This window comes from Manacus candei, unplaced genomic scaffold (assembly GCF_025592945.1).
Source record: "Manacus candei isolate 608988 ecotype Guabito, Panama unplaced genomic scaffold, ASM2559294v1 h1tg000011l, whole genome shotgun sequence".
NCBI classification, from domain to species: Eukaryota; Metazoa; Chordata; class Aves; order Passeriformes; family Pipridae; genus Manacus; species Manacus candei.
The window spans coordinates 31882167-31904549 of NW_026138059.1; the positions used below are offsets into that span (position 1 = coordinate 31882167).

Genomic DNA, 22383 nt, shown 5'->3' on the forward strand with positions numbered 1-22383 from the left:
CAGGGAAAGCGTGAGGGGATTGTAACCCACCTATTTGAATCACTTATTACTGTATACTTCCAACATGACTGTGGGGCTGTTCTTATGTGCCCTTTCCCTGTTCATTTTATGAATACCTCAACCCGTACAGCATACTGGAAAAAAATATATTTGATCTTGCAAAATGCTGGCAGATGATCAAATGAAAAGATAAAATAAAGACAGAGAAAAGAACAGGCACCACAGAAGACTACGAGTAGCCTTTACTAAGTGGAAACAAATCTTGCTGTTGAGTGACTTTTTTGAGAGATCCACCAACAGCAGAAACAGGATGACTCAAAGCTACTTTTTCAGGTGAGTTGTAAAGATTCCTTGACAATTCACTGGTGAACAATCCTGATGTTTGAACACTTCCATTAGCATGGAAAAGTATCAATCTGAAACTCAAAATCCCTTAATCAAACTCAGATTTCAACCCCTTAATCCAATCCTAAATTTCTGAATTCTTGAAGGCAATCTTGTTTTTTCCTCGTTTCGTTTTAAACAAACTTTTGTTCCTTTTCAAATTCCATATATATTTGGTCATTATCCCATTTCAAACCCAAAAAATCATGATTTTCTTTGTTAAAATTGTTCACTTCTGCCTTCCTTATATACATCAGACAACTTGTAAATGTCTAAAGGTTTGCAAGATTATGAAAAATGCCAGCAAATAATAAGTGTTGCATTTACAAAATCCTGCAACTGCGTGAGAAATGCTCCAATGGTTATTTTTAAAAAACACAGTCCAAAATTCAAAACTTTAAAACTGAGTGATCAGGAAAATAATCACAGTTATAATTATGTTTTGTAATGATAACAGACCTTTTTGTACTAGAGCTACAGCTTTCAGTTCCAGCATCATTAAGAGATTCTTCAAATTACTTTTTAAACATCCTTTTCCCTCAGGATTTTCACTTATACCTAATTAGACTACTTACCCCATGCCATGTAATTCCCTATTGCCAAAACTGCTAAATGCTTCAATAAGAAGGAGGAGGGCAATAGTGGAGTGAGGCAGATGTAATGTCATTGGTTAACAATAGAGGTGTGAAGCAACTGCTGTAATTATAAAACTCATTAATTCACAGTGTTTAGGGGAAAAAAAAATCCTTGGCGATAACTGTTGAAATGGCAACTCTTTTCAACACTACATCAGACTGAAAAAAATCCTTTCAATTTACACCTTCAACAAGATAGAACAGTAGTTCCACTGGTAATTATGAAAATCAACATCCCCATAAAAAGTAAGCAAACACTGCCAGCTCTAATGGCATCCAGCATTCATATATCCTTTTCGTCTTTTAAATTGACATGTGGCACATTTTGACCCCTAAGCAATTTTATTTTTAGTCTCATTCCTCTTAGGATTGTAAATGGACAGCTTCAAAGACTATATTTCTAGGGAAAAAAATTAGAAAGAATTAAAGCAAGCTTAATAAATTTAAAATTTTACAATCTCTGCCTAATAGTAGGGTCCTAGGTTTCACCTACCACAGAAATATTTGCCATTTATTTTTGCACTTCCTGAATGCAAGCAGTTCAAATACATGAGGACTTAAGACATGGAACACTAGGTTCTGCTTCCATCATTCGTCTTCCATATACTGCTCACTAGCTTAGGCAGTGTTACATAATGCCATCTCTGCTAATGCTGTTCTCAAACTTTCCCTGCCCAATTTTATCAGAAAAAAAAATCCTGACATTTCTAGGTGGAGAAAATTTTCTCTAGAGAGAAGAGATTTTAATGACAGCTGGAGTAAAGCTCTCATCTCGAATACTCAATATTGTATTATTTAACTTCTGTTCACATGTGGACATTTCTTCCTAAAATTTCAGTTATTTTACATACAGGACATATAGGAGTTGTGGATGATTATCATTTTGAATTCAGATGAGTACACTGAATTTCATTTAATATAATTGCAATGTTTTCTGACAAGAGAACTACTGATACTGCAGGGTCAGTGATAGCAATTCTCCTATTTAGGCTGTCTAACACTTTCCATTATAAAATATTACTGTGGCCTTTATTTCTGAGCTGTAACTCTGAATGTTTGCAGCAAGTAATTTTAAATTTATCAGAAAGAAAAGTCTCTGTATTAGAAAAGTGGTTTTCCCAGTGTCATAAAATGCTGATCAGGTTTTGTTGAGTTGCGAACTGTTGAATAGCACTGTTTTAACTTTTCTTCTTGTATTTCTCCTAAGAGAGTTTTTGGCAGCATGTCAAAACAATAATGAATATAAAAGTTATATACATAAATACTGCAAGATGGGACTCTAAATTTTGAAGTTAACACTTGGAAGTCAGAATATTACAGAATTTGGGCCACTTGTATAATGTATATAATGTAACAGAGACTATAATCATAAGTGGGCAAAAATAAATTTTCCTGAATAATATTCAGGCACTTCTTGTTTTCAAGTACATGTGTACAAGTAGTTACAGCATTTTGAAAAAGGAGATTTTGTAGATATAACTACTTAAGTACTTAAAAAGGAAAACAGAGTAAACCCTGATTCTTTTATGGTGAGAATGTAATACCAACACAGTGCATTGTACACTGTGTCTTTGGCCTTGCATTGTACTTCTCTATTAAACAGTCACTAGACTAACAGTATGAAATGATGTTATTTCAGGTTATGACCTCAAGGATCATGAGGTGTCTGGGAAAAGGATAAGGAGACATTTTAGGAAAGAGGTTTTTCCCATGTGTTTCCCTTAATTCTTAAAGTTGCTGTATCTTCCAGATTGTCCCAGGGCAATGTGATGGTCCTGCTACAGATTTAGGACATACAGATATTACTCTGGCATTTTAGTATTATACCTAACTTAGAAAGGACAAATATCAGATTTGTATAGATCCTGTCCCTATAAAGGGACGTAAGAAGAGAAAGAAATGTATAAATTAATATTGATGCACTGATTTGATGAAACACTTGAAAGATCAGAAATTATTCAGGTATATTTCTCAAAACAATAAAAAATTAAATTATAGATCAGGAAAGAAAGGCTTTTCCTTATTTTGGGGCGTTTTTTTCATACACTTCTGTCTTTAAAGAGTCAAAAAGTATGCATGTTAAAGTTAAGAAAATATCAGCACTTACTGTCAGAATTAAGAGCAATTCTTCAATATTGCTTTCAGGTTTCAACTGCTCTTTGAACATCCCAATGGTTAGATGCTTCAAATAGTAATAGGAAGCAATACGGCCGTATGTCAGAGGTTCAATGCTGCGATTATCCTGTTAGAAGAGGAATCAAATATACGTGGTTGCCAAGTGGTTCAATATTAAGGGTTCCTACATAACTGTGAAATATGTTAAGACTACTTTAAAAGAGAGAACAGCAAAAATGATTTAGCATCATACTTTAGCCACAACAATTTTCAACATATGCCTTACAAAGAGCTCCATAGACAAACTAACATCTCAAATCAAGGAGTATGTATCTTGCTGTTCACAACTTTTAGGAGCACGTATCTTACTGAATCTTGTAAGGCATAGATTAGTCTTACCTCCCCAATTTCAATACAGTAGGAGCATTCCAAATCAAACAGGGATTTCTCAACAAGGCTTGAGAGGTACTTATTCATAGTGTCATGGCTCACATCATCCAAGTTATAGTAACTAGATAAATTGAAAACAGATGCATTACATGAATATTTTTTACACTCTGAAGATTTCTAACAATAACGTCTTGTAAGAAAACTATCAAGGCTTCTACAAAACACTCATACTTGGAACAGCAACTATCCACATTAAACAATTAAACACAAAACTATTATCTTATAAAGACTAAAAAGAAATTCATAATTCTTAAACGGTTTGTGGTAGTAGCCAACATAAGACCAGCATGTACATATGGAAAGATGGCAATTTATCTGTCTAGTAATAGAAAGGTTGATACAAACAGAACTGGACTGGCTATATTGTGTTAGTGGGAAAATTTTCCTGATTGCATAAGTACACTTTCCTGATAAGCATGAAAGTGGACAAGCAATATTAACACAAGTACCAGCATTTTAACTTCAAGAGAAAGAAAGAAAACCCACCCAGGAGAGCAACTGTTCTTACATCCTGGAACTCTGAAAGTAAAAACTAGGCATATAGTGACATCTCTTAAAAAATTAAACTTACACCAATCTAAATGTTAGTGTTGTTATATTTCTGTGTCATTTTATTCTCAAAGTTAAAATTGCTAAAAAAAAGAATAAGGTATTTGTCAATGTGGTTACTTCACATATTCACTGTCATGTAAAATGTTTAGGTAAACTACATAGTCACAAAGGCTCTTTGTCTTCTGTGTGAAGGAAAACTGTTCATACTTTTATGCCAGCCTATAAAAAAGACACGGTGACTGAAGTTTGCACTTTTTAACTGTAGAATTAAGGCACATTAATAGATTTTTACTCACACAAACTAACATAAGTGCAGTGAGAACTTTTACTCCAGACAAAAATGCAGTAAGAACTTGTGTCCTTGATTCAACAGAGACACCAATTCAAAAACTAACAATTAAGTTCAATGAGCAATAAAGAAAAACTGAGCATGCTCAGAAAGGTATAAAATTCCGAATTTAAGCAGAGCAATTAAATCATGCAATTTCAAAGCAGAATTCAAACAAACAAAAAAAAAATTGATGATTTACTGAAATATTAAAAACCACAATAAAAAAGTTAGTCCCCGCTCATTTAATTCTGTCAAATACTGTCGCACAAATAGACTACTGAGCAATGATGAAAGATGCTACTTTGTTCTAACTGGTTGCTTTACTAAGACTTCCTACTGTTATGATGGACTCCACTTGAAACAATACCACATGCTGTAAAGGAGAGTAGGTTCTTTCAGTGCTATTTTGTGCAGGTGAACAACTGGCTGTAAAACACTGCCGAGATTAATTTTAGCCAATTTTACAAAGTTACAGCTGCACCTGAGTTAGTTTTTTAACTCCCCTTATTACCAACTGAAAGAAATATGTGCTTGCAGAATGCTATTAATCTGAAGTATTTTAAGATCTGCTTTAGGATGCGGTGAAATGTAATCACTGATGAAAAAAGAAAGAACTTTAGACAACCAGTGCAGTTGTTGATGCTATATTTGGGCAGATGTATCCCATTCTCTGAGTTAAGCTCGATTTCATTTACTATAATGCTGCTGTTTGCAAATTTCAAAAGATGGAATTTCATTTTTATACACTACAAACATTCTTCCATAACTGCTTTATTTACAGAATCTGATTTGCACTATTATTTTCTTAAACAAGGTTTTTAACATTTATCTTTTTAAATAGCAGTATCATAACTTAAAAAGCCTGAATGCTAAATAGCAGTCTTGTAATTTCCAGATTTTTTTTCCTCTTGTTATTAATTCCAAATTATGGGATTAATTCTGTGAAGCTTTGAATGTTTACTTATAATTGGGTGAAGTAGGAGTAAAAGAGTACTACCGTAAGAAAAAGACTACAAAAATCTGTTCTGATAGTAGTCAGCTACATTAGACAACAACAAAGCATAGATATATGGCAGTGGAGTATTCAACTCCGACATTTTATATGGGTTCATGCTTAAAACATAGCTATTGTCCAAATCCAAAACAAACTGAGAGAAATATCTGTATTGACTAAAACACTTTATATGGTAGACAGCCATATATTATCAGCCTCATGCAAAGAAAACTTCTTGTAGAAAAAGTACTTTAACAGTATTTTTGATGCAACCTAATTTTCATGAGTTCCCTTTTAAATTTACTGAAGTAACACAGTGATCATACAAAACGGTAAATATTTCCACCTGCTCCTTTTATCTGCCTGACACCACTGAAAACATTTAGTCTCTGCTTATTAGCAGAAATCACTTTGTAAAATTTTGTTTACCTTTTGAAAATAATTGAGCAAATTAGCTAGATAACTTGTTTAAGGATGTGAAAATATTTTCTATTTCATACACCTAAACCACAAATAATTCATTAGTATTTTTCTCTAAATTGAACAGAACACCACTGAAATGCTTATAATTAAGGCACTTTGTTGTCATGGTATTCAGACTTCCACCATATAATTTCAGCACTTTTATTTGCAGTACTGATGATTAATACTGATAAAACAAAGGAAGAAACATGGGCAGTACGCTGAAATTCTTAACTTGGACTTAAATTTAAGACACTAATTCAAACAGATTTTATCTTGTGCTCTGCTTAATCTGTAATATTTAACATTGAAGTTATAATCATAAAAGGCATTTATAATGCCTTTTAAAAATTATGTGAATTTTAAATTTGCAGCTTTTTGGTAATTTTTTTTTTCAAAGGAGTAAATATCTAGCTGCCTACTACAAATAAAACAATGTAAAGAAAAATTTTAAATGGTTTGCAATCTTGAGTGAAGTGGTACCAGTATGTTTTAACTACTGTTTGCAATGGGGTAAATATAATTTTGAGCACACCCACAGGATCTTCTTGGTAATTCAGCACATTTTCCCCTAATAAAAATCAAAGCCATTCGTCTTCAAAGACTGTGTTAAAATCATTGGTGTAAACAGAGGTATCATGACATTAGACAGTATTTTCAATGTGCAGGCATAAATGCAAGTTGAATTCTGCATGTTGGTATGCTCCAAGTATAAAACCTGCATTGTACCTGAGTTCCTCTATGAAGCCATATTACCTATCTATTTAATTACAGATAAAGAATAAAAACAATGCAGTTTCATGCTCACTGCATTGAATCATCTAGTCATTATTTTCCCTTTGCTATAAACAGACAGCCTACCTTTTTATCAGCACACCATTTCATTTATTTCACACTGAAGCCCAGTTTCACAATAATTGACTTGTCAGAAGCTCTAATTTATGAGGCTGGGCTCTGTAAGCCTTCTCCTATATTGGACTCAACCTGCACACAAGCAGGGTTGAATATTTACAATGCTGTTAACAGGTGCTGAGTTGTTTAATGATTCTAATAGCCAGAAGCGCACTGAGAAAGCCAGCGGGATCACAATTACAGGCTGTTTGAACACAACAATTACTCGTCCCCTGAGAGGTGTGAAAGTCAAAGGCAGTTTTATCCTAATAGCATCTAGCACATGGGCTAGACAGGCTAACTTCCATTAGTAGTCCATAGGGAAAAAGCAATAACAAACCCCTAGGTATCATAAAAATTTACAAAGTATGTAAAATTTAAACAAATCAAAAGCTGAAGAAACTTTTTATTCTCTTTTAAAAACATATTTAAAATCCCCAAACCTTGTAGAGCTTAGCAAGAACAACAAACTGTGAAACATGAACTTATTTCTCTAATCTAAGGAAGTGTGGAATTTCATCAGCTGAGAGAGACAGAGAGACGTGCAGGAACATAAAATGTAGATGAAGTTACACAAAACATTTAGGATTTAATGTGAATGGTGGCAATCATTTCCTGTTTAGCTTATGTAAACCTGACCTGAGATCTCTCTGGGAAATTTTTCATCAGCCTTGAAATGGTCCTGCTATAACTGTCAATGCTGTGAAGTCATTTGTTACAGCACCATGTTTTTTATGTTCAGATTATACGGTAGTAATGGTGACACACATAATGAAATCCACAGCATTTAGTTTATAGCAAGAAAGTGTGCTTTCTGAGATTTTACAGTTCTGAAAGCAGAATTTTGTTATTAACAAGTATGAAGGAGCATAGATAGTAATTTTTTGTAAGTCCCTTTACTGCATTCATCAATTATATTTACTTTCATCAGCTTGTGGCCTTCAGCAGCTGCCATCTTCAAATGGTACTATGGAAATGGTATGGAATATATGGCACAATTGATGAACCTTCATAGCCAGAGAGCTATGAATCAATGTACCAACTCACTTCTGTTTTTAAGGTATTACTGATTGATTCTGGAATCCATGACTGGTTTGCTAAAATGCATTACAGTGTTCATAAATGCTGCAGACAGTTATGTCTTTCTGTATTTTACTTCTATCATATTTTCTTGCATCTGTATATTTGCTTATGCCAAGTATGAGAAATAGATACACTGCTATCTTTAATCAGCTTTTAGTATACTGTACATTGTGGCTATGTAAGAACAAAAAACCAGTCCAACTTCTCTGACATCATCAAGGTATTTTCCTCCACATCAGTGCTTCTAATCATAACATTTACAAGAAAGTTTACCTCCCAAGATGTGTTGATGAGAAATGAGAGGTAATAGACGCACGTACATTTCCTTACATGTTGATTGGACATTTCTTTTTCCTATCATATATTCCAACAGTCAATTTGTACAGGTAAATCATACCCAGAAGTAGGAAGACAATTATGTGAATTTGCTTTCTGAATGCAGATACGTGGGGTCTTCACCTTTGTATTCTCACCTAAGATTGCAGCAGAGTGGGGAATAGAAGGTGGCTCAAATGCTCAGCACCCTGGGGCTTCCCTGTCTGACAGACTAAGAAAAACTTTATTTGTCTGAATATTTCGTAAAACCATACCATGAACTACAGTCCTGTACTTTTCACATCACTGTGACCCTAACAATTCAAAAGAACGAAATTCATAATAATGTCTATAGCTGTCATTTATGGAATATATACATAAATGCATATGTATCTGAGCATGCATACAGATCTGAATGTCACTGTAAAAGGAAGAGTCCACCCCGCAAAATATCTCTTTACCAACTCAAAATATGAATATTGGTAATTACTGCAGTGTAATATACTTGCCTGTTCTAGCTTCTTTTAGTAGCTACTGCCAAACCTTTTCATTTTATCTCAATCTTAGCTAATTTAACTTTCTTCAGTAATTCCCCCTTCTGATACAATTCCAAACTAACCCCAAGATTCCGAATAACTGTGATTTAGGTCACTGAAACAACATATGTATTCTATCCTGACTGACTTCTATCCTGATATTACCTGTCATCTCAATACCGAAAACTATACTGGAGCAGTATATAATTACAATTTGTATTCAGATATTTTATTCACATGCTCAGCTAGTCATACTGTGAAACTGAAATTTAAAGTAAAACATAAGTGTATGATGATAAGAGCAGCAGTCTGAGATAATTTATTTATAATTTATGCTGTATTATTCATTCACTCCAGAAAACTTTGTAAGACTGATATAAAGTGAAAAAAAAACCCTAATAATAATTCTCAGAATGAATTAATAAAATTTTTTTTTTCAGGTCTTCACAAGGAATTTACATAGAAAACTGATTTTGTAAGTGTGTACATGTCCACAGATGCACTCTCATATATATTTATAAATACAAAAAAATAGCCACACACATTTTAAGAGTGATGTGATATGTGCTCTCAGAATATCTAAAAATTAACTTTCCAAATGAAAGCTGATTCTGCTTAACTTTACATATGTTGTAAATTTCTATTTCTCTTTTGCTGCACACGTATCTGGAAAGTATCATAACCTGATTCACAGAAAATGTTTCCCATAGCCATTTCTCTTTTGTAGAAAGTTGCAGCATATAAACTTATATAAAGGTAAAAGAATGAAATAATCAAGGCATTTCAGACAAGGAAGGAAGATAGATGGACCTGTCAAAATAGCCCCTTGCAAAGAACAGGATACTTCACTGATCTGTCATGTGTGACCTTGACTAAGTAAAGAACATATCGACCACAGCTCTACGTGGAAAGGAGAACATGTTGTAGTACTTGACTGAAGTAGCACAGAAACTTTGACTTAACATGGGGAAGAACAGAGAAGAAACTCTGGATATTGAGACTGATACACTTTGATAAACAGTTTTATTTGGACCACCCCTCTTGTTTGCACATCATCTCCTGAACAGCATGTGCACAACTAGTTGGTGTGCCTCTAAACAAAACTAGCACTCAGCTACTCTACTCCCCCAAATCAACAGCAGAATTGCTCCTCTCAACTAGACTATTAAAACCCATTCCACAGATTTTGAAAGACAGAGGTTCATCAAACAAGAAAATTAAAATGGTTTGATGAAAAGAAGTATTTTAACATGCAAAGATTTTCCACACCTTTAAAAAAAATAATCACAAGTTTAACAAATTATCTCAAGTTTGCCAGAAAAACTTTCATAATGACTTGATGTTTCAAAGAAACCTGGACACTTAGAGCAAAAGGATACTTTGATCTCTATCTCACAACAAACGTGGATCACCATTACTTAAACAGTACAAATTTTAAGCATTCTGTAAGGCATTTTATGATACTGGATGGGAATAGGATGATCCTACATTTGTTTATGCAGCTTTAACATACAAGTAGCTAAAACTGGCAATAAATGAGAATATAAATCTTCTGCATATTATCTAATCCCCATTATTTTGGGGATTTACAGCATCACACGCAATGATTTTTATGCCAATGAATCCCAAGGCAATTTAATAATCATGCATACAGGAATTACTTATTCACTACTAAGGTACAATCACCTGCTGTCTGGAAAATAGTTCTTGTTTCACAGTGGAAAGTCAACAAAATTGCTTTGGGGTAGGACATGATAAAGAACACTTCTATCAAGTGACACTGAGTGGGTATTGGGTAAACCGAAAATCAGCAATTGTGCCCCTACTCTTTTGAAAAAAAATAACCCCCAGAATCTTTGGATTATTACAGGCTGCAAATAGTTCTTGTTTCATAATATCAATCAATTCATATGCTCATTTATGGCACAGTAAACTCCATTCATACTGCAATTTATTCAAAGTTATCTCAACTATCACTGACTTCTGTTCATAAAACTTCAGTTTTCCTTGGATGTATCTCATTCAAACACTGACTACTGGAACTGTTTGCTTGGCTTGTAGGAGGTCTGGAAATACCCCAGATAGTAGGTCCAGGAAAACTACTAACTGGATAGTTTAGTAACTTTGGGTGAAACTTCATATTATTATCTTATCAAAGAATGGAATGCATGCACATTCATTACATTTGTGCTTTGTATCTAGAAGTGATCTCTTTGAGAGAATTAATAATATCCTTCATTTTTCTCCCTTCATGACTAAATACAAAAGGAATGCTGAGTACCCGTGTGGATGACACAGGGGGTAAAGCAGCTCAATTTGTGAACTGTTCCAACCTGCATGTGTGGCGTTCCAATGGAAGACTCCAACTTCTTTAGAAATTTCAACAGACATTCCTATCCTAGCATTATGGTCATGACTACTCAAGATCTGTTCATCTTACTTTTCGCTACGAAGGCTCTATATCTCATTATGAAATGGGTTTTTTCTTCCCCTCTCCTCCCAACTTTCTTCCCACAATCCTTTCAGAATAACAGAACTTTTGCTTTAAATTTGAAATTGATAACTCCAGAATTAGCTTTCCATGACAGTAAAGAAACTGCAGAGAAAAAAGGACTGTCAGTCAACATGCCAACCTCCAGTGGAAACCTTCTTTTATATTGGGAAGACCTTGCCTATTCAATTAAAACAATATTTCTATATTCTACACTTACCTCTGGGCTATACGTTGTGTCTTTAATAATCTACCTACCACAGATACCACATGATCAAAGCTTGCCAAAATCAAATCAACTAAAGAACTTTACCACAGTAATTCAAGAGCAAGACATTTTAAAGTAACAATACTTATTCTTTATACTAAAAAAATACAACATCTAACCTACACAAAATCAGAATCTAGCTGCTTGTCACTCTCAGAAGAGAAATACCTTCCATATAAATGTATGCATTTTGTTAGCTATGAAGTGAGAAGGCTGAATATGTTTTCCTTAGTTTACAGTTCTAACACTCTGCATCTTTTATTTCTCAAGAAGACTAGATGGAAATTCTGTTTGTTTTGTGGGAGATCCTCAGCATAGGACTAGATTCAGAATTCAAAACTAATAAAGACTAAAAAGGATCAAAGAAAATTATTTTATAACCTGTAGGCTCCCAGCAGCAGTTGCCCATAAAGAACTCAGCTGAAAATCTGGCCAAATGTTATGGATGTTAACATGATTTCAGAAATACAACATTCTGGAGTACATTAAAAAATATGCAGTGATCTAAATGATTAATTCCTTATTTGCCACATTATTTTGGCAGGTGAGTGATTGATCACACGGCAGGTAACATACCATTTACCCAAAACAGCATTGTGACAAAGGCAGGCTACATAGCTGGAACAGCTCAGAATGATCTGCATACCAGCTGGAGCTAGGCAGGATGATAGCAATCATCAAAAATATTGCACACATGGTTTCACCAGGATACCCTAATGAAAGCAAACCTTATCACAGAGAAACAGCTGATAGCTATTCTCTCATTTATTAGGAAAGTCCAGGTCTTAATAAATTTTCTAAAGAAAACTGGGCAGAACACATCAATGTGGTAGCTAAAAAAAAAAAGAATTGCATTATAAATACAATATCTGAAAGAATGTGATAATCTGGAATTTTATTTTAGGGATGCTGATGTAGTCATCTCAATAAGGCTATTTTATAGTTGTCACCAAGCTGTAAAGTTATCTGCCAAAAAATGCGTTTATATTTAGAGAAAAAATTATAAAAAAATGTGCACACAAAGATTTATTCCATGTGTGGGCCAGTAATGCTCCTACACTGGAGACTGCTAAGTATTCTAGGCTCCAACAGCAGACGGATCACCTTTGTGTCAACTCTAACCTCAAGTTACCTTGAGAATAAATTGCATTTGTATTGTATACTCACCTTGGGTTCATTATAAGTCGACGGAAGAAGTAAGTCCAGGTGATATAATCCATTGCATCCTGCTTAGATGTAATAGTTCCAGCAGCAATTTCAGCATTCAAGTGGTCAGCCAGCACTTCTAACAAGCTGAAGAACAGGAAACAAGAGGACTTAGCTGACTTTACAATCACAAAGACAGGTAATATATTTTGTAGAGTTGTCCATTAAAAGGTTTATTACTTTTAATCTGAAAATACTATATATTTATCTTCTGGTAAAAGAGAAGAGCGGAAGAAGGGGGAACGTAATTGCAAGGCCAGTCATCTCCTTTACATGATAGTGGAATGAAGCTCAAATTATTTTTTGATTGGACCAAGAATGCACAAGTTTAAGTCATTCATGGAGTGTATTCAGATGGAGCTACTCAGTGGTAACTTGTGAATATTGTATGTTGACCATATGATCATGCTGGTTTAATCCAATAGAGAATCATCTGGAAAGACAAACAGGAAATGAAACAGTGGCAATAGCTTAGCTAATACTCGACAAATACTTGAGGGTTATTAAAATTACATCAAAACTGCTTTCCCCAGATTTTGCCTCATCTTCATCCAATGTTAAAAAAAAAAAGAAAAAAAGAAGAGCAGCTACTTTTACCCAGAAAGATCTAAACTCAAAAACACAGAAGAACAAAAGCAGTTAAAGTCATTCTTAAAAAATAAAATACTGTGTCATTAAATGGAACAAAGACCTCCATTAGGGTATCTAATGAGATCATGCCTGGCTAGAGTTCAATCAGAGAATTGCAAATATCCTTAAGGTTCAATCTAATTTTTCTCATATTATAATCCTTTTTCTTTTCCCAATGTTCTTTCCCTCTTGCTAAAAGTAAAGAATAATTTGGCTTGAGTAGCTGTTTTACTGCTCTATACTGCTGACTGAATGCTTCTAAAGGTCAGAACTGCAGGTGTTCTACACAGATTGTCCAACAGAAACTGGACAGATGATCCAATTCCAGAATAATGAGTGCTTTTTCTTTTGTTTCTAATGTGTGGTGTTTGAGGCCTATGATCAGGGAGAGCACAAGGCCTGTTATATGAGTTGAGTACTCAAGTCTTACAACTAATACACAGACAATGGCTTTTATGAAAAACTTTAATTAAAAAAATATTAAGTTTAATTTTACGAATTGGAAATACTATACAAAGCTGATAAATCTGCTCTTTGGCAGAAGAGATAGGAAAGCATTCCAAACTAAAACCCCTCCAAAACACTCAGATAGTTTCTCTTTGAAGACATGAAGCCTCTTCAAATACTTGATCATAAAAGTGACCGAGACAAATCTAAGTTAATTGGTTCACAACCTACACAGAACTTAGGGAGATTGTTATTAATATGTCAATTTTCATCTGAAAGGTTATCAAATATTCTTTCTTTATAGTAAAAGATGGAATATATCAAGTTACAAAGTAAATATATACACATAAAATGAGCTACCAGAACCAGACTATTTATAGTCTTCCCAACAGGAAAAAGGTGTGATTACTATTGTTATATTGAAGATATGATTTCTTTATTTAGAAACATCACTTACCAATGAACAGAGATATTTCTTAGTTTATGCTAGTGCCATGCAGTCTGGATATATCATCAATATTTTAATCACACCACTCTTTTGACTTATTTGCTATCATTTTGAAGAAGTGCAACTCCTAGCCTTTTGTGCTAAATGAAATTTCTATGTTAAAAAAGTGTGGTTTCCTAAGGAAATGAAATGTATGTCTCCACATTTTCTGTTTGAAAAAATTATGTGTCTGTCTGTGCACCACAGAAGTTAATTTTCAAATACACCAGTCCATTTCCACTACATTTCATAGGTGGATTGCACTCTCAAGCTCCTACAAATTTCCTGAGCAGAATAAAGCTCCCATTATTGCTTATGTTGAGGGATGAAGTTTCCTTAGGAGAACAATACTTCATCACTGAGAAAAGCTTTCAGTAATGTTCATGCTTTATCAGATGTCTGAGAAATCCTCCATGAAACATGCATCTACAGGAGTTGAGCTTCTAGTTGAACAACTAAGAATATTAAAAATATCAAAACCAAGGCACAAATTACATTACGCCAGACAGCAAACTAAGTTCAGAGAGGCTGCAAAAAGGTAGTGTTTCTACATTTCTGACAAAAATCTTAAAATTTTGAAAGGAAAGATATGTTGAAAGTGTATTAGTAAGAGTTTACACCATGTAGATTTCTCGTTGAACTTGTGAAATTTTGAAGAATGTAGTATCTATAATGATACAAGTACTCTAGGTAAAAAGTGTTAGAAACTCACCTACGTTTTGCTATTAAGAATTTGTCACAGAATTTCGAAGAGGGCTCTGATAATCATGTATACTTGTCCTCCTAAACCCTGCCCTTCAAAGCAGTTTGTGTTCTCATTTACATGTCTGAGACAACACCTGAACCAGAGACGTATTTGTAGTATTATTTGGGAATGGACTGAAGAGCTCAAAAATGCTTGAAAACTCAGGGGAGAAAGATGGGTAAAGATGGGTAATATTTTTTTGAAAATTATCTTCCTCTTGACTCCAATATGTAGGAGTTTTCCAGCACAGGAATTTTGTTTCCACTTCCTCTGTCCCTCATTTGTAGTATTTGCTTTATCTTTACCTTGATTCCACTGGGAAAGGTTCATAAAGGAATTTTTTGTAGAAGTCTTTCTTAATATCATGAACTAGAATTACAGCTTTTCCTTGGTCATCAAACTGTGGTCTGCCAGCACGTCCCATCATCTGAAGTACATCTGCCAAAGAGATAACAATGTATAAACCAAATGTATTTGCTTGGATGCATAAATAAACGTATTTATGTCTGTATAATATACAACACAGGATTTTTGGTTTTTTTTCTATCTCAGATAACTTTATGATGAACTTCTTTCTGGCAGAGACTTATCCTCCTGCATACTGAAAGACCACCACTGCAACAGAATCCAAGCTTATGTCTAATACAAATTTCATCTAGTCTCCTTCCATTCCACATCCATCCCTCATTTGGTCATATGCAATTAAAGATGATGAGTAAGAAAACTCATGAAGGCAAAAATGACAACTGTGTATTATTTTCCAATTTTCAAATATTTGACTTCACATTTATGCAAGTTTCTCATATAAGCTTTTCTGCTAGATATGATTTCCTAGGTTTTGAGTATTTGAGAGATAAAATGCTAAAGGCAATATCTAATTCCTGAATGCGATGTTATTTACCACTCAAATTTCATGACAAGTTATATTAGTTAATAGCACAGGATTAGAGATGGTTTCATATCCTATGTTGTCCCTATATCAGATCACAATATACAAATTTAAAAGCTGATACAGCTAAAGCTTACCTCTACTACTCTGCCTACACACCATTACTTGCACATACTAGTTAATGACTTTTACGAACATTGAAAATACTAGTTTATGCAAAACATGCTCAACTTGCTAGCTGCCCACTAAGATAAGTATGCTTATAATTTATTTGTTTGTGTCTTATCTGAGAAGTGCATCTGCACACGCTGTTTTGTGTCCTGCTCAACAGAGCTCTGATTCCTTTCTGGTACCTCCAACTGCTGTTTAACTTAGAAGAAACAATGGAAAGCAATTCCTAAGTAAGTTTTACATCTTTATTTTAAAACTTTTTTATGTTTTGTTTATTCCCTATGAGCTCTATCATACCTGCCCAACATGTGGCTTGCAGTACTGGGCATTTTGAAAAGAGATTTCTTTGAGTTCAGAATCAATAAGCTTTTGGCCCAAAGCTCAGCTGGGTAGAGAAAATCCAGAGATAATGGGATACATCAGTGGACCATTATAGGAGAAATAGACACCCAATGGTGAGTTTTGAGTAACATGTTTTCACTTATGTACTGACAAGCTATATAGACAGCAATGTTTTTTATCAGTATATTCCTTTTGTTAGTTTAGGAGTGACATTAAAATGTAAAAATGAAACTATTTAAATCTGCTGCTTCTGAACAGGTGTATGCACAGGAGGGTGATGAAACGACTTTAATGTGGTAAATTAAATTGTGCATAATACCATATAGGAAATGGATTTACTAAAAAGCATCAGGAAATTGTTTTTGCCAATATCCACTATGTAATTATACAAACCCAATATTTTCTTTACTGACTATATGTTCCTTGGCCGCTTTTAATCACTCGACTAAACTCCTGAAATGTTAAATATGATCCAACTGGCTGACTAAATAAATGTCTGGTAACTGAGAAAAGGCCCTCCCCAAAACCTCTGACTTCACTCAAAGAAGCATTCTTGCTTATTTTGAAATTACTGAACACTCCACAGTGATTCATTCTGCCCTCAGCTGCTTCCTTGGAGCCAAATGCATTCCTGAAACAGAAAGGTAACTTTGGTAGTGAAAACCAAGTAATACCACGATGGACCAGCGAAGGCATAACTTGAGGGCAGCATTAAAGACAGTACTGGGAAATTTTTGGAAGTATTTCAGAAAGAAATTAATTACATTTCATTTTATTGCTGCTGCAAAACTGTGCTACCTATCCACAAAAATTCCAGATGCACAAATATTCTCTAGAAAGTTAAAAATAAAACTGCTTTACGCAAACGACACCACATGTTTCTTCATAAAGTAAAGAATCTGCATTTTCTGTTGCAGTGCAGACAACAAAATCTGAATGCTTCCATCACAGATGGTGGTATTCCATCCACTCCCTCCCCCATCCCAAGTCTTATTGAAAAAGCAGGAATTGAACTCCCTGTGCTGAAGTTGCCTGAATTAAAAAAGGCAATAAAGAGTAAAAGTATCAGCATTCCCTAAAGCCTTTGTGAGTACCTGTACAACAGGTTTCTAAAACAGCATAGAAAGTCTCCAATGCTTATTGAGTTTCTGATTTCTTTAAAGTACATTATTTTCTTTATTACTGATTTCTGACAGTCCCACAGATTCAACATAAAATTTAAAGTTTCAGTTGATTTCTTTCTTTGGCCCTTTTCCTCATTCAGCAATAAAGTCAGTCATCACTGGTCTTCCCGTTGGCACAAGCAAGATACTACTTCGCTGCCGAGACTATTTACATCACCCAAAGCCTGTCACGGAATACAAGTGTGCATGGATAAACTCCCAGGTCATACCAGAATCTCTGAACAAGACAGTTGGTCTGGAAATTGATCCCAAGTTTCCTGCAGAGCACTAACCACTAAATTAAGCTCTATGATGGGTTACTTGAAGAAGTAACCCCTGTAGTATTTTCAGTTTGAGCTTTTTTTCATTACTAAACTCCTCTTACTGAAAAAGAGTGCACGGGTGAAAAGACATTGCATAACTAAAAAGATGTAAGCTCTCTATTTACTTCCCAAATAATATTTGGATTGTCCTTAGGTGTATACATCACTAGTGTAGCATAGGATTATTTAATAATAAACTTTCTCTTGTGAAAAGAGAAAGGGGAAACAGAACAGGAAACCTGGAATAAATTTAGCTTGTCCTCATTCTTCAAGCTTAGTACCATCCAGACAAATATTCTCCCTGTCTGAACTCTGAAAGAAGTTCTTCCATGGTTAACTTTCTAAGGCTGGTTGAAAACGCTGCAGAACATGAATTTACCAGAGCCAGAAAGCAATAAAAGTCTGTGTCAAGATCAAAATTCAAATATTTAATTTAGCTGCTTATTTTTGAAGTATTCGTTACATCAGTGAACATACTAGACTAGTTAAGGTTCTTCATTTACTGTCAAGTGACTATGTAAACACTTTATTTTCTCATACATGTGTGATTCAACTGTTGTGTTTTAAACCATGGCCAAGTTTATGGTTGGAAATTTGTTTCTATTTAGAAAAGGTTTAAAAAATGAAAAAAAAAATTACAGGCATGAAGACTTCCTTTTATATAACTAACTACATAGCTAAATTGTCTCTTTAATTGTTTAATGTCTATTTTGGATGATACACATTAAAGGAATTTAGCATTAAAAAGATTTGCAAAACAGAAACATTTTCATTATTACATAAAATCTTAAGAGTTCTCTTACAACTGCATTAAACAAAGAAATCTTTTCCTCATCTCTCCTAGTTTGTATCCAGATTAGGTATTTTCAGTGATCAGTTACTAAACAATTCAGATCATTTGGACATGATTAAAATACATTTCAACATAGGAACATTTCCATAATTTATGTCAGTACCTGTAATGGGATAATCCACGTAACGCCTTGTTTTTCCATCATAGTATTCTGTTCCTTTAACAATTACTAAATGAGCTGGAAAATTTACACCCCAAGCTAATGTGCTTGTGGCAATAAGAACCTAAGACAGAAAGAAAGATTAATGAAGTCTATGTAACAAAAAGCCAACTTTTAAAATTCCATGTAAAACTCATTATGGTAGGATTCAAAAAGAACACATATACCTGGATTTTGCAGTTCACAAACAGTTCTTCCACAGTTTTTCTGTCCCTTTCATGCAGACCTGCATGGTGCATGCCTATTCCAAAAGCAAGTGTCAGCTTCAGATTTGAATCTCTAACTGTCACTATAACGTCATTCATCTGTAACAGAAAGAATAATTTCATGTTTTAAAACAGATTACCCAGAAATTTTAAACTTTTAGGATTGTTGTTATTTTTTTCCTTTTTTTTTTTTTCAGCAAGGATAATTTGCTCAGTGCTCTTTATACAAACAGGAAAACAGAGCCTTCTTCAGTCTCTGAAAAGTCTGGTTTTAGTCTAAAAAAATACTTATATTAATGATAAGGGGGGAATAGGAAATGCACATGACTTTACTGACATGCTAAGTAACACAGACAAGGAAATGAAAATGCTGAAAATATCTTGACAGGTCTGGCAAATGCTGTGCATTCTGTTCTGTGTTTGTTTAATGCAATCCCTAGTATCAAAGGGGTTAGAACTGGTATAAAAACATAGCAAATCCCTGCAACCAGTAACATAATAAATTTGGCTCTCTTTAATGCCTTTGAAAAGACAGACATAGTTCTTCAGTTTGATAATTTTGCAGTTATTATTCACAAGAAAGGTTTTTTTTCACATGCTGAAATGTAAATTAATTTTGATTTTTTTTGAGTATGAGTTTGTAATTTATAGACTCAAACCTTGTAGTGAAACCCAGCATTTATTGCATTCATTTAAAACTTTTAGAAGTCCAGACAAGAGCTATTTTTATTTCTAATTTTTCAAACCTCATGTCGATGACTACCTGGAATCATTTTAAGTACTATTGTTTTAACTATCTTTTTTGCCTACATTTTTAAGTAGTAAATTTGATAATAAACTTATTTATTTCTGTAGATGACCTCTGTGAAAAGCCTCTCAGTAATAATGAACAAAACTGTCTTGTTTAGTGATTTTATCCCTCAATATTCCTTTTATTGTTTTATTTCTAAGGTCGTTTATTATTTTATGTGATTTTAATTTAATTATAGCCAGGAACTTTAAAATTTATGCTCTTATTAGTGGTTTCCTGGTGCCACCAGCAGTGGCATGATGATATTGCATACTTATGGGCAGCATCATTCATGGTTAACATAGGAGGTATAGTCATGGTTAGAGAAAAAATAGCAGTGCAGAACAAATTAGTCAGGGTAACTGAAAAATTTGGACACAGTGTTCAGTCTCATCTCAGACTGAGTATCCCAAAGTACCAAAATATGATACTTGCTTGACTGCAGTGATATCTTCATTTCTACTTTGGACTCTGAGGTGTTGCACTTCTGATGTTTAAAACCGTACCCTCTCTAAATATTTCCTGGGTTTTATAATTCTCAGACCCTAATGTGAATAAGATTATTCATATATCTAAACTCATGTAAGATGATACTACTATTATACAAAGAATCCTTAAGAGGTATAAAAAAGGTGGAGAATACAACAGTCCATACTGAGGATTTTAAAACAAAAAAATGAACAAACAATATGGATTTTGTAAATCAATCAATTTTGTTAGGAAGAGCAAATTACACAGCATTTAAAAAGTCTATTTGTTGAAGCAGTATTGACTAACAGAACCACAAAGAAGTGGAAGTAACAGAGAACCCAACTGAAAAAAAAAACACGTTCAAGTTTTGACAGATCAATCAATTTGACCTGTCAATGGAAGCTCTTAAACTTTGAAGAGAGTAAAGAGCTGAATGAAAGGAGGATATGTTAAAGGATAAAGTTTATCTATCAAGATACAATCAGCAAACCTTTGATTTCTCTAGTCAACATGTAGACATGTGACTGCAGTGTGGACAACATGAATTATGACCCATTCTAAAGAGTTTTGCTTCTAAGACTAAAAAACAGCTAATGAGAACACATACACCATTTTCTCTACAATTATGACCATCAACATAAAATACTAAAAATATTATCAAACTCATTAATGTTTTCTGTGCTATGGATTTATGGAGTGGTACTAGTACTGCATAGGCTCCCCATGTCTAAAGAGATACTTTGAGAAATAATAGCTATATGTATATATTTGGCAGGATATTAAGATGAAAAAATAGAAAACAAAACTGGTAAATATCTGAAAAATAAACAAAACAGAACAAGAAGAATACATTTACATTTTACTCAATTTCTGCATTCAAAAATTGGTAAAAGATTGCTGAATTAATTTTTCTTCTCCCCGTCAAGAATCAGCACCTCATGATAGTTATGTCTTTAATGTAATGGAAGAAACCAATTCCAATGACATTTATTCCATTATTCACATCAGCAGAATGTGATATTGGGAAAATAATGAATCTAAACTCCCTTTTCCTCTAGAGCAGTACGGGGATCAAATTAGCTGATTTGGATTAGTCTATAGTGATTAGACTGCTCCTTCAGCACATGCAGTTTTACAGTGTGAGTAATTTTCAGTACAGAACCTGAGATAAGCCTCTTTGCCATATAGTTGCCAGCATAAAACATCCTAAATTCACACTGCTGGGAATTTATTCAGAGATGTTCTTCTTGCTTTTACAATCAGTGGTGGTTATTTTTTTCCCCTCTGACTTGTATTACAGCGGTGGCCTGTGGTGCTGTTAGTCATACCTGCAAAGCAGTATAATTTACCACAGGAAAACTAAAGAACCCTTAGCAGGAGAGCTGGCGCATGTACTACGATCCTGTCATTTTAGCAGCAGGGAATCCTAGTCATTTTTAGCTGACCCCTTACTTTCATATAAATCATTGTAATAAACATAACTCTTTTACCCATAGGCACAATCCAAGGCTTAAAATTCTCAGGACAATTTATTTAAAAATATAACTATCTTAGGTCAATGCAGTGTAAGAACATTATAACTTTCTATTAGGAAATAATGGCACAATTAATAGGTTCATTAACCAGAAACAGACAAAGCACTGTGATTTTAAAACCAATCTAATATTTCTGCATTCTTATAACTAAATTATTATTTATTTTTCTGAAAACAACTGTAATGTTGTTTTACTCATAGAAGGGTGAAGAAAATATACTTTAATAACAGAAAATAAGTATATAAAAATAACATAAGGAAATATGCACAGTACTGACATACCCCCCCCTCCCCCGTACAACACCAATGCAGGGAACTTAATGCAAGGAGGGATTTTTCCCTGGACTCCAGGACAGGTAGGATTGGGCCCACGCTGAAAGGTTTTGCTATCCTTCACAGATTTTTTTGATAAAAAACCAAAAATATTTCCTGTGTTCCTAATATTAGGTTGATAAGGAA

General features: G+C 34.0%; 1 protein-coding gene across 3 annotated transcripts in view; it reads right to left on the reverse strand.

Annotated features, from left to right (window-relative positions):
* Positions 1 to 22383, reverse strand: part of ASCC3 (activating signal cointegrator 1 complex subunit 3) — a 264382-nt gene that overhangs the window by 36880 nt on the left and 205119 nt on the right. For all 3 annotated transcript variants that reach the window (XM_051778158.1, XM_051778157.1, XM_051778159.1), the window contains exons 31-36: positions 19091 to 19228; positions 18867 to 18987; positions 15328 to 15460; positions 12675 to 12800; positions 3534 to 3645; positions 3127 to 3261 (exon numbers count right to left, since the gene is read on the reverse strand). In XM_051778158.1, coding sequence (XP_051634118.1) covers positions 3127 to 3261; positions 3534 to 3645; positions 12675 to 12800; positions 15328 to 15460; positions 18867 to 18987; positions 19091 to 19228 — 765 coding nt within the window. The remainder of the gene's footprint in view (positions 1 to 3126; positions 3262 to 3533; positions 3646 to 12674; positions 12801 to 15327; positions 15461 to 18866; positions 18988 to 19090; positions 19229 to 22383) is intronic.